At 43.1% G+C, this 13,659-nt stretch overlaps 1 protein-coding gene across 4 annotated transcripts in view; it reads left to right on the plus strand.

Moving 5' to 3' along the window:
• LOC103135534 (A disintegrin and metalloproteinase with thrombospondin motifs 2-like) overlaps nucleotides 1-13,659 on the plus strand; it is a 130,258-nt gene that overhangs the window by 99,317 nt on the left and 17,282 nt on the right. The window contains exons 5-9 of one of the 4 annotated variants that reach the window (XM_007548322.2): nucleotides 761-844; nucleotides 2,393-2,549; nucleotides 3,402-3,507; nucleotides 3,713-3,856; nucleotides 4,349-4,481. In XM_007548322.2, coding sequence (XP_007548384.1) covers nucleotides 761-844; nucleotides 2,393-2,549; nucleotides 3,402-3,507; nucleotides 3,713-3,856; nucleotides 4,349-4,481 — 624 coding nt within the window. Of the gene's footprint in view, nucleotides 1-760; nucleotides 845-2,392; nucleotides 2,550-3,401; nucleotides 3,508-3,712; nucleotides 3,857-4,348; nucleotides 4,482-7,859; nucleotides 8,052-8,903; nucleotides 9,010-9,220; nucleotides 9,365-9,856; nucleotides 9,990-10,701; nucleotides 10,735-13,659 lie in introns of those variants that run through there. The other 3 variants (XM_016669580.1, XM_007548321.2, XM_016669581.1) reach the window with 3 other exon arrangements.

Consider the following 13,659-nt stretch of genomic DNA (forward strand, 5'->3'; position numbering starts at 1 on the left):
ATTTACATATGTGAAGCTGAGCTTAGATATGACTTAAAGTGTGTTGATTCTCATGAAAATACAAAGAAAAGTTAAAATTTATTTTTAACCAAACAACTGTTGTCATATAATGGCACCTAAAACGCAAACCACATCAAATGATCAAAACTCACCACCTTTATTGTTTGTTTTTTGTGAATGTGTTAAGATAAAACCCCAGTTGTGTCACTTAACTTTGAGCTTAGAAACATCTGATCCTGTGGGGTCCACTCTCCTCCAGGCTGTTGACGTTTCTATGCTTCAGATTTTTCAGTCTCGGTGAAGGTCATGAGGGTTGTTGTTATGTTTGGTGAACCATTTCTCTGTTGTTTTGACCAGATGTTATGCATCATTTCCCTGCTTAAAGACCCACTAATGACCAATTTTCAGTTTTCTGTCAGAGGTCAGAGTATTATATTAAAAATGTCTTTGTATCAATAGGAGTTCCTAATGTCATAAACTCTAACAAGGTCTCTCAAATCCATTGATAGAAAAGTCGGCCCGCAGCATACCTAACAGTGGTCATGCAGCGCTTTTCCATTTTAATCTTTTGTTTTTTATACCTACCCGTGCCGGAGGATTGTGTCGCTGCAAAGCTCAATCTGAGTTTCATTCAAACAACAGTGTGAATCCAGTTAGTCTTACACAACTTCTGGACAGAAAACGCTTTCCCAACGTCTTATCTACTCGTGCATCTCATTTAACAGCTTTTGCCTTTTGTGTTTGCTTTTTGTGGCTCCAGGTGAACGAAATCTACCATGACGATTCTTTGGGAGCAAAAATCAATGTGGTGCTGGTGCGGATAATCATGCTGGGCTACGGCAAGGTGAGACCTGACAGGATTCGAAGTCCTGCTGAGAAAACAACCGAACCGCAGTTCCTGAAGCGCTTACGCTTTAGAACAACAGGATTTGGGCTCGCCCTGTTTGTCTTTTTGTTTCTATGTCAGCACTATCCGTGACACAGGGATTTCGCTACTCCTCCTTTAAGTACCTAAAGCAAACTTATAAACAAATATACAACACACACATCCAGTCATCAGGAAACACACACACACACACACACACACAGACTGATGCCCAGAGCTTGTTATTCCAGTGGACTGAGCAAAAGAGGAACTAAAAGCATGCAGCATCTCAGGGGAGTTTTTTCCAAGTCGCACGCCTTCACAGTTCACCACCAAAGCACACAGAAACTCTGGCCGTTATGCAATCGCTGTTCTTCCTAGCAGGTTGCCGCACAGAATCATCTCCAGTCTAGACAAAGGTAAATAATCAATGACAGCTCTCCTTCATTCATAAAGAGTACAGGCAATAGGGGCAGCGTCCCTTTCTTCCTCACTGTAACTTTATCTGCATGTCAGTGCTGAGAAGCGTGGCAGGATGACGACTGGCAGGAATGACGGGATCACCCACTGAATAACGCATATGACTTTATTGGTGGATAGGTGATCTCTGATGTTCTTCCACTGCTCCTGCCCTTACAGCCCCAGTAAAAGTTAGGAGCAACACACACACACACACACACACACAGGCTACAATGCATTGGTCATTCAGGGCCAGCCCCTGTGCAGCTTCACCCAAAGCTTTGGCTGTCCATCATTCCCAATTACCACAGCAACAGAGCTGCACCCAGACAGCCTGCAGATCGACTGTGTGACCCTGAATGCAGCCACTCTCACACACCCACACTTTGCTCGCACGCAGTCACTGCACTACATTTGCACCCATCGCACCGTTGCAGAAACAAATTTTTGGGGGGATCATGAAGAAAAATGCACTCAAAACACACGTAAGCAACTTGGAAATGGTGCACACGTACAGGCTACGCCATCTACATGAGGGCTGAGCTGAATGCATACTTAGCACTCCATCAAGTGTGCAGAGGCAGGCCATATGTCTCGCTCATGTTGCATTCCTTTTGTGAACCAACTGCACCTTAGGCATGTGTTCAAACACTGAGCAAAAAAAAAAACAAACAAAAAAAAAAAAAGAGGCAAATGCAAAGAGATATGAAGAGAAACCTTGAAAACAGACAGGTAAATGAAGATCACAGAGGGAACATATTAGATACGGAAATATAGCTCTAAAGGAGTCTGGTATTTTTTTAAATCTCATTAACAGAGTGCTGCTTTCGAACATCTCTTTTAGACTGTGTGTTTCTCTGTGTGATGAAGTGGAAGAAATGCTCCAGCAGTTTGTGAGATCTTTTAAGATCAAAAAAATTATTAAAAAAAGAAAAGTACACAGTGACACTGCCCCCTACAGGGTGAAATAAATTGCTGTACATACATTAACTAAAACAGGGATGTCCTTGTTTTTTTGTTTTTTTTAAAATAATCCCTGCACTTCTTTCGTGTTGCTCTGCGTTTCAGTCCATGAGCCTGATTGAACTTGGGAACCCATCTCAGAGTCTGGAGAACGTGTGTCGCTGGGCCTTTCTGCAGCAGAAGCAAGACACGGGAGACGCCGAGTATCATGATCACGCCATTTTCCTGACACGCCAAGAATTTGGGCCCACGGGCATGCAGGGTATTAAAGGACACAATGAACACACTCAACGCTGTTGTGCATTATATTCTTGCTGCGTGTTCACGCTTTTAACGAAAAAGATTGTAGACACATAGAGAAGTGTGCACCCTCCTTCCTTTGCCTCATATAATTTGCAAGGTGCGCTGTGGCTTTAGTGGTTGATGGTTTTCTGTGCAGAAGAGCACAAGCTAACAGCCAGGCCCAGGGGAGAGGCCTCTAAAGCCAGTGGCCTAGCTAACCAGAAGCCCTTCAGCTGCCCTTGGGCGCAGCCTTCAGCAGCAGAAAATCAATATACAGAGAAGAGGCAGCCACAGCTCCACAATTAAAGAGAGTGCAGGACACACACACACACACACACACACACAGGAAGCTGAAGACTGGCATTTGCAAAGAGAGAAGCCAGCGTCTTGGAATTAAGATTAGACACATGAATGTAAATGTTTGTGGCTCGCACTTCAACAGTGCCTTTTTCCGGAACCATACATTAAAAATGTGACGCCCCTGAAATAAAATCCTGGCAAACCAAACAGCTAAAAGAGTAACGAGAAGAGTAAATGGAGTCCGTGTGTGTGTGTAAAGTAATTTTAAGATGAGTAGAGCTGTTCTGTTAATAATAAAGCAAAATTGAAACAGAAATGTGTTTTTGATTTGATAAAGGAAGTCTACTTGACCAAATAATAATAATAATAATTAATAAAAAGCATATTTATTCATAGAATGCACACCTAAATGAGGATTAAACCTAGCTAGTATAGCATTTTGTCATTTTGTCTATGATTATGTTTCGTCAGCGCTGCAGCAGTAAGTCGGTAAATCTCAAACATCACTTCTCTCCCCCTGGTTGTTGTTCAGGTTATGCTCCGGTGACGGGGATGTGCCACCCGGTGAGGAGCTGCACTTTGAACCACGAGGATGGTTTCTCTTCTGCCTTTGTGGTGGCCCATGAAACCGGGCATGTGTAAGTGTCACCAGTAACAAAGTAGATCAGAGAGCAAAGCAGTCGCTTACTAATTCATCACGGTTTTGTTCAAGTGGTCAGTATGTGACGATTGAATCCTCTCTCTGTTGCTCCTTCATCTACTCCTCCCACACATTCCCGCTCTGTCTCTATTGCTGTTTGTCCTCCCCACCACCACTCTTCTTCTTCTTCTTCTTCTGCGTAGGCTTGGGATGGAGCACGATGGCCAGGGGAACCGCTGCGGAGACGAGGTGCCCATGGGCAGCATCATGGCTCCTCTGGTGCAAGCTGCCTTCCACCGCTTCCAGTGGTCCAGATGTAGCATGCAGGAGCTGGGACGCTACCTTCAGTGAGACATGAGCACCAGAACATATCAGTACATGCAGGAGCCTTTACATGTAGAGACTCCTATTGGTCAGCTCTGATCTCAAGTTTTGTTACTTTTTACATGCAGCTGCCATGAGATTTGACATGTTCAGCTCAAACAGACACACGCCACAAAGAGCGTTTCAAAATCTCAGGTTTTCTCACCAAGATATTATTTGACCTATTGTCAAGAGCAGAATGTGTCTGTTTTTTATAAAATATTCATATTAGTGTGAACAGGGCACAAAATCTTATCCATCCTAGTCGGAACCATTTTTTAAAATCAGATAAATCAGCAAATCTGAGCAAAATATTCAGTTTGACAAACTTATTTTTTTAGTACATGCTGTAACAATAAATAAATAAATTTAAAAAAAAGTTAGCTTTTCTTGTGCATTTATTCCAGAGGTACCAGGAAATGTAGGAACATTACAGGTAAGGAAAGAAAATGAAAGGTTTTTCACTTCCCCTTCAGTTCCTACGACTGTCTCCGGGACGACCCGTTTGACCACAACTGGCCGTCGCTGCCTCAACTTCCTGGTTTGCACTACTCCATGAATGAACAGTGTCGTTTTGACTTCGGTGTGGGCTACACCATGTGCACCGCGGTAAGAGACCCCCGTAGTCTGTCAACGCTCGACTTTCATTCATCATCACACTGAGCGCATCTTCAGTCAAAGCTTAGTGTTGCTTTAGCTTCTAAGCACAAGTGACAGGTAAATGTTAAGCCTCAACAGACAGAGTTTGAAAGTGATTTTTTTTTTTCCACTGTGGTTTGTAAAGTAGCTTGAATTATTTAAGTATTTTCTCAAATTTTAAGAGTTGGGCTTCTTAACTGAGCCCAGTGTTGTCTGCTAGTGTATTACCTTTGACCAAAATAAGTGACTTATGTAGCCATTGACATTTTTTCTGATGTCCTCTGTTTCTTCTCCCGGCCTCTGGTGGGATTGACATCTTGCTTAAAAGCAGGTAATTGGTTTTGTTAGCTATTACTTCTTAATGTCATTAATTTAATTACAAAAAATAAAAATAAAGTTTATTTTTATATCCTCTCAGTTGCCTTGATACCACAGTGCCTTTACATGACCCTGCTACAAATAAAAATTGTGTAAAGACAAAAACATCACTAGAGAAGCTTCATCAAGCTGCAGCATCTTTTCTGGCATCTTGTACTTCCTTTGCAGTCAGCATCGTCTTTTTCTGTGACTGTGAAGCCACTGTGGCACGCTGTTGCAAAGCTGTTTCTTGACTAAGGGTTTGCTCAGGGGCTTGCACACGTTGCTAGATTACCCTCTATTCTCTTGTCAAACTCATTTCCCTCAGCTACAAAAGGTGGGCCAGACGGGATCGCAGGTAAGGCCACCCCACCTCCAGGAGGACGTGTGGACGTGTCATTTTGTTTTGTTAGGTTTTCTCGTTCTTTTTGTTACCCAAAGTCATGTGTATGTAATGTTGCTCCATCATTTCCGTTTTGATTGTGTACTCTGCGTCTCAGTTTTGTCAGGATTTGGTCTGCAGGATTCTAAAATGCTTGTGCTTTAAGAGAAAGCCACTACAAAATCCTTCAAAACAACGGGACACTTGCAATTCATTTGTGTGGCCCTTATGGCTCCGTCCAGCACTGTACCTGGAGTCCTTTTCTGCGTACGGGTGGTAAATTACTGCACCTCTGGTAGGAAGAGACTCATTATATTGGCACTTTTATGACTGTAAACGAGTGGAAAAGGTTGGAGAGAAGTCTTCCCCATCCTTGGGGGGGGGGAAAGGGCTCAGCCAGAACAGAGGCCCTTTTTCCTTCCTGTATTTTAGGATCCTCCAGTCTATATACAGCTGACGATTACCTACCGCAGTCTGAGCCGATGTTTGTAAGTCAACTCCTGACCTGTAGAAGTCCCTGAGGGTCATGGTAGGTGGGAGGTTCTGGGGAAAGGAGAGAGGAGGGCAGGCTGGTTTGTTTGATGGCACTTTGATTCATTTTAGACAAGGAGGGGGATTTGCTGAATTTGCTTCTGAAGCCATGTCGAGAGACATCTCATTAGTCACAGATGTCTCACCTTTTGTCTTGAAACACTCTGCCCTCTGACCCTCCTTACAGTGCTTTGCAAAAGTATATATAACACCTGGAGTCATAAAATTGCTACAGGCACGCCATGCTGCGTGATTCGTGCGATAGATCAACGCAAAAAGTCAATGTGAAGTGGAAGGAAAATTATATACATATATCATGTTTGATGTAGATTTTTATTAAGCCTTCTCTAACTTGTAAGAATCACCTTTTGGTTCAATTGTAGCTGCAGATGCTTTTGGTCATTTTTTTTCATCAGTTTTTGGAAAAGAGAAGCTGGGATTACGGCCCATTCTTTTCATGCTTTTCTTTTTTTTTTTGCAAAATAGGAGAACGTTTGTATGGACTACTTTCACAATCAGATTCCAACACTGAATACACTGATCCAGACAGTTGCAGCTCTGTGGGTCTTTGTCCTGTTGCACAGTGAATCCAGTGATCAGGTTTATATGCACTGAGTTTTTCTTCACAGAATGGTTTACATGAAGGTCAGAATGTTCAGTGTTGGTATCCTCTGACTAAATTATGTTCTTCCACCTGAATCCGGTGTCCCCTGCAGTGGTAAGCTACTCATTGGACTCAGTGTGGCTTTTATTGACTATGTCTGTCTTCTGGAGCCCACAACTAAAACTTGCCTTGTAAACAGATTCTCCCACCTGAGCTGTGGATCTCTGCAGCTCCTCTAACATTACCCTGAGTATCTCTTTGATTATAGCTTTATTTACCTGGCCTGTACGTTTAGGGGAACTGCAGTGCGTTGAGGGGTTTGCCGTTGTGCCATGCTTTTGTTCAGATGAAGGACTGGGCAGCACTCAGTAGAGCCCGCTTCTCCACTAGAGTGGCTTCAACCAGTTCTGCTTCGGTCCATCCTGACCAGATTCATGGCTCAGCACAGCTCTTCTCCGTTTTTTTGAACCTAATTCGGGAATTGTACTGACCGCTCTAAGAAGTGTAATGCATGCAAGTAATTTGATCGAAAACAGACTGCATTCATTGATTGGCCCGTGATGTACGTCACTGCAAACTCCAAACAACCTCTCAACCAGCGCTGTGGACCGGCAGTCATGGCGTCTGCTATCAAAGAACTGNACACACACACACACACACACACACAGGCTACAATGCATTGGTCATTCAGGGCCAGCCCCTGTGCAGCTTCACCCAAAGCTTTGGCTGTCCATCATTCCCAATTACCACAGCAACAGAGCTGCACCCAGACAGCCTGCAGATCGACTGTGTGACCCTGAATGCAGCCACTCTCACACACCCACACTTTGCTCGCACGCAGTCACTGCACTACATTTGCACCCATCGCACCGTTGCAGAAACAAATTTTTGGGGGGATCATGAAGAAAAATGCACTCAAAACACACGTAAGCAACTTGGAAATGGTGCACACGTACAGGCTACGCCATCTACATGAGGGCTGAGCTGAATGCATACTTAGCACTCCATCAAGTGTGCAGAGGCAGGCCATATGTCTCGCTCATGTTGCATTCCTTTTGTGAACCAACTGCACCTTAGGCATGTGTTCAAACACTGAGCAAAAAAAAAAACAAACAAAAAAAAAAAAAGAGGCAAATGCAAAGAGATATGAAGAGAAACCTTGAAAACAGACAGGTAAATGAAGATCACAGAGGGAACATATTAGATACGGAAATATAGCTCTAAAGGAGTCTGGTATTTTTTTAAATCTCATTAACAGAGTGCTGCTTTCGAACATCTCTTTTAGACTGTGTGTTTCTCTGTGTGATGAAGTGGAAGAAATGCTCCAGCAGTTTGTGAGATCTTTTAAGATCAAAAAAATTATTAAAAAAAGAAAAGTACACAGTGACACTGCCCCCTACAGGGTGAAATAAATTGCTGTACATACATTAACTAAAACAGGGATGTCCTTGTTTTTTTGTTTTTTTTAAAATAATCCCTGCACTTCTTTCGTGTTGCTCTGCGTTTCAGTCCATGAGCCTGATTGAACTTGGGAACCCATCTCAGAGTCTGGAGAACGTGTGTCGCTGGGCCTTTCTGCAGCAGAAGCAAGACACGGGAGACGCCGAGTATCATGATCACGCCATTTTCCTGACACGCCAAGAATTTGGGCCCACGGGCATGCAGGGTATTAAAGGACACAATGAACACACTCAACGCTGTTGTGCATTATATTCTTGCTGCGTGTTCACACTTTTAACGAAAAAGATTGTAGACACATAGAGAAGTGTGCACCCTCCTTCCTTTGCCTCATATAATTTGCAAGGTGCGCTGTGGCTTTAGTGGTTGATGGTTTTCTGTGCAGAAGAGCACAAGCTAACAGCCAGGCCCAGGGGAGAGGCCTCTAAAGCCAGTGGCCTAGCTAACCAGAAGCCCTTCAGCTGCCCTTGGGCGCAGCCTTCAGCAGCAGAAAATCAATATACAGAGAAGAGGCAGCCACAGCTCCACAATTAAAGAGAGTGCAGGACACACACACACACACACACACACACAGGAAGCTGAAGACTGGCATTTGCAAAGAGAGAAGCCAGCGTCTTGGAATTAAGATTAGACACATGAATGTAAATGTTTGTGGCTCGCACTTCAACAGTGCCTTTTTCCGGAACCATACATCAAAAATGTGACACCCCTGAAATAAAATCCTGGCAAACCAAACAGCTAAAAGAGTAACGAGAAGAGTAAATGGAGTCCGTGTGTGTGTGTAAAGTAATTTTAAGATGAGTAGAGCTGTTCTGTTAATAATAAAGCAAAATTGAAACAGAAATGTGTTTTTGATTTGATAAAGGAAGTCTACTTGACCAAATAATAATAATAATAATTAATAAAAAGCATATTTATTCATAGAATGCACACCTAAATGAGGATTAAACCTAGCTAGTATAGCATTTTGTCATTTTGTCTATGATTGTGTTTCGGCAGCGCTGCAGCAGTAAGTCGGTAAATCTCAAACATCACTTCTCTCCCCCTGGTTGTTGTTCAGGTTATGCTCCGGTGACGGGGATGTGCCACCCGGTGAGGAGCTGCACTTTGAACCACGAGGATGGTTTCTCTTCTGCCTTTGTGGTGGCCCATGAAACCGGGCATGTGTAAGTGTCACCAGTAACAAAGTAGATCAGAGAGCAAAGCAGTCGCTTACTAATTCATCACGGTTTTGTTCAAGTGGTCAGTATGTGACGATTGAATCCTCTCTCTGTTGCTCCTTCATCTACTCCTCCCACACATTCCCGCTCTGTCTCTATTGCTCTTTGTCCTCCCCACCACCACTCTTCTTCTTTTTCTTCTTCTCTTCATGCGTAGGCTTGGGATGGAGCACGATGGCCAGGGGAACCGCTGTGGAGACGAGGTGCCCATGGGCAGCATCATGGCTCCTCTGGTGCAAGCTGCCTTCCACCGCTTCCAGTGGTCCAGATGTAGCATGCAGGAGCTGGGACGCTACCTTCAGTGAGACATGAGCACCAGAACATATCAGTACATGCAGGAGTCTTGACATGTAGAGACTCCTATTGGTCAGCTCTGATCTCAAGTTTTGTTACTTTTTACATGCAGCTGCCATGAGATTTGACATGTTCAGCTCAAACAGACACACGCCACAAAGAGCGTTTCAAAATCTCAGGTTTTCTCACCAAGATATTATTTGACCTATTGTCAAGAGCAGAATGTGTCTGTTTTTTATAAAATATTCATATTAGTGTGAACAGGGCACAAAATCTTATCCATCCTAGTCGGAACCATTTTTTAAAATCAGATAAATCAGCAAATCTGAGCAAAATATTCAGTTTGACAAACTTATTTTTTTAGTACATGCTGTAACAATAAATAAATAAATTTAAAAAAAAGTTAGCTTTTCTTGTGCATTTATTCCAGAGGTACCAGGAAATGTAGGAACATTACAGGTAAGGAAAGAAAATGAAAGGTTTTTCACTTCCCCTTCAGTTCCTACGACTGTCTCCGGGACGACCCGTTTGACCACAACTGGCCGTCGCTGCCTCAACTTCCTGGTTTGCACTACTCCATGAATGAACAGTGTCGTTTTGACTTCGGTGTGGGCTACACCATGTGCACCGCGGTAAGAGACCCCCGTAGTCTGTCAACGCTCGACTTTCATTCATCATCACACTGAGCGCATCTTCAGTCAAAGCTTAGTGTTGCTTTAGCTTCTAAGCACAAGTGACAGGTAAATGTTAAGCCTCAACAGACAGAGTTTGAAAGTGATTTTTTTTTTTCCACTGTGGTTTGTAAAGTAGCTTGAATTATTTAAGTATTTTCTCAAATTTTAAGAGTTGGGCTTCTTAACTGAGCCCAGTGTTGTCTGCTAGTGTATTACCTTTGACCAAAATAAGTGACTTATGTAGCCATTGACATTTTTTCTGATGTCCTCTGTTTCTTCTCCCGGCCTCTGGTGGGATTGACATCTTGCTTAAAAGCAGGTAATTGGTTTTGTTAGCTATTACTTCTTAATGTCATTAATTTAATTACAAAAAATAAAAATAAAGTTTATTTTTATATCCTCTCAGTTGCCTTGATACCACAGTGCCTTTACATGACCCTGCTACAAATAAAAATTGTGTAAAGACAAAAACATCACTAGAGAAGCTTCATCAAGCTGCAGCATCTTTTCTGGCATCTTGTACTTCCTTTGCAGTCAGCATCGTCTTTTTCTGTGACTGTGAAGCCACTGTGGCACGCTGTTGCAAAGCTGTTTCTTGACTAAGGGTTTGCTCAGGGGCTTGCACACGTTGCTAGATTACCCTCTATTCTCTTGTCAAACTCATTTCCCTCAGCTACAAAAGGTGGGCCAGACGGGATCGCAGGTAAGGCCACCCCACCTCCAGGAGGACGTGTGGACGTGTCATTTTGTTTTGTTAGGTTTTCTCGTTCTTTTTGTTACCCAAAGTCATGTGTATGTAATGTTGCTCCATCATTTCCGTTTTGATTGTGTACTCTGCGTCTCAGTTTTGTCAGGATTTGGTCTGCAGGATTCTAAAATGCTTGTGCTTTAAGAGAAAGCCACTATAAAATCCTTCAAAACAACGGGACACTTGCAATTCATTTGTGTGGCCCTTATGGCTCCGTCCAGCACTGTACCTGGAGTCCTTTTCTGCGTACGGGTGGTAAATTACTCCACCTCTGGTAGGAAGAGACTCATTATATTGGCACTTTTATGACTGTAAACGAGTGGAAAAGGTTGGAGAGAAGTCTTCCCCATCCTTGGGGGGGGGGAAAGGGCTCAGCCAGAACAGAGGCCCTTTTTCCTTCCTGTATTTTAGGATCCTCCAGTCTATATACAGCTGACGATTACCTACCGCAGTCTGAGCCGATGTTTGTAAGTCAACTCCTGACCTGTAGAAGTCCCTGAGGGTCATGGTAGGTGGGAGGTTCTGGGGAAAGGAGAGAGGAGGGCAGGCTGGTTTGTTTGATGGCACTTTGATTCATTTTAGACAAGGAGGGGGATTTGCTGAATTTGCTTCTGAAGCCATGTCGAGAGACATCTCATTAGTCACAGATATCTCACCTTTTGTCTTGAAACACTCTGCCCTCTGACCCTCCTTACAGTGCTTTGCAAAAGTATATATAACACCTGGAGTCATAAAATTGCTACAGGCACGCCATGCTGCGTGATTCGTGCGATAGATCAACGCAAAAAGTCAATGTGAAGTGGAAGGAAAATTATATACATATATCATGTTTGATGTAGATTTTTATTAAGCCCTCTCTAACTTGTAAGAATCACCTTTTGGTTCAATTGTAGCTGCAGATGCTTTTGGTCATTTTTCTCATCAGTTTTTGGAAAAGAGAAGCTGGGATTACGGCCCATTCTTTTCATGCTTTTCTTTTTTTTTTTGCAAAATAGGAGAACGTTTGTATGGACTACTTTCACAATCAGATTCCAACACTGAATACACTGATCCAGACAGTTGCAGCTCTGTGGGTCTTTGTCCTGTTGCACAGTGAATCCAGTGATCAGGTTTATATGCACTGAGTTTTTCTTCACAGAATGGTTTACATGAAGGTCAGAATGTTCAGTGTTGGTATCCTCTGACTAAATTATGTTCTTCCACCTGAATCCGGTGTCCCCTGCAGTGGTAAGCTACTCATTGGACTCAGTGTGCCTTTTATTGACTATGTCTGTCTTCTGGAGCCCACAACTAAAACTTGCCTTGTAAACAGATTCTCCCACCTGAGCTGTGGATCTCTGCAGCTCCTCTAACATTACCCTGAGTATCTCTTTGATTATAGCTTTATTTACCTGGCCTGTACGTTTAGGGGAACTGCAGTGCATTGAGGGGTTTGCCGTTGTTCCATGCTTTTGTTCAGATGAAGGACTGGGCAGCACTCAGTAGAGCCCAATTCTCCACTAGAGTGGCTTCAACCAGTTCTGCTTCGGTCCATCCTGACCAGATTCATGGCTCAGCACAGCTCTTCTCCGTTTTTTTGAACCTAATTCGGGAGTTGTACTGGCCGCTCTAAGAAGTGTAATGCATGCAAGTAATTTGATCGAAAACAGACTGCATTCATTGATTGGCCCGTGATGTACGTCACTGCAAACTCCAAACAACCTCTCAACCAGCGCTGTGGACCGGCAGTCATGGCGTCTGCTATCAAAGAACTGCACAGTGCGGACTAGCGTAATTATGAGTTTAATCACGAGCAGCGCCAGGAACACATGCGTCATGCATTTCGGAGCGGAATGATTTTGCAGCCATGCAAAGCAGCAGCGAGTCTTTCTGAGGAGTGGACAGCAATGATGAAGCGAGGAACTGTGCAGCTCTGGTCGAGGTTTCGTCTGAGCTGCAGCTTTGTGTGAAACTCTGGATCTGAATGGTTTTCGTTACGTTTGCTCCACAAATGAATTTCTAGAAGACAAAATGAAATATCTGGTTTAGTTGGCTCCATAAAAACCACAACCATGAGGTTCTCCATTGCCGAGTGTCGCTGAAAACATCATTGGAGCATTTCACTGCAGCTCCTGCACACTACTGGCTTGCCCACGCTCCTAATTATTAGCACACCATTAACAGTGGGGAGCAGATCGTAGTGGAGACGTTAAGAACTGGGGTAGAACCAAACAGGCTGGGCATCAAAAAGCTGCTTTTCCACTGTAAAGTCTCTCTCTTACCAGAGTTTTAAACATGATTTTATGAACTTTACAGTTTTGTTTTTTTTGTTTGTTTTATTTCTCATCTAGTTAGTGTTCTTCGGTCTATGTGAAGCTGTTTGTAGAGAACAAGCAGCTTCTCTTACAAAAACCTCTGACGCTTTAAGAGAACTGTATTTGTATACAGAATAAATTGCACACATGTGGATTTGTATTAGACTTAATTTAGGGTTATCATAGTAAAACGGTCTGAGTACGAATATATTTTGATCAGAATCTTTTGTTTGTAAAAAGGACTTACAAGCTGAGTATCAATTTCCTTCCACTTCACAATTTGCTGCTGCTTTGTGTTTGTCTGTCACCTAGAATCCTATTAAAATGTATTAATGTTAGTCATTGTAAAGTGCGATTATGCGAAACAAGACGTAGGATTACTTTTGCAGGGCTCTGTATCTGTCAACAGAATTTGCATGAACTGCTGTGTGTTTCTCAGTGGGTCCCAGTGTAAACTGCAGTGGCTCTGCGTAAGATTAAGTGTTGGTATTTGTTTGGTATGTTTCTGTCTTTGCTACTGTTGTGGCATTTCTCCTCCCATCTCAACTTTATTGAGTGTTAAACTTCCCATCAGTTTACATTTTGA

The sequence above is a fragment of the Poecilia formosa genome, unplaced genomic scaffold (genome assembly GCF_000485575.1).
Source record: "Poecilia formosa unplaced genomic scaffold, Poecilia_formosa-5.1.2 Scaffold26, whole genome shotgun sequence".
Classification (NCBI taxonomy): domain Eukaryota; kingdom Metazoa; phylum Chordata; class Actinopteri; order Cyprinodontiformes; family Poeciliidae; genus Poecilia; species Poecilia formosa.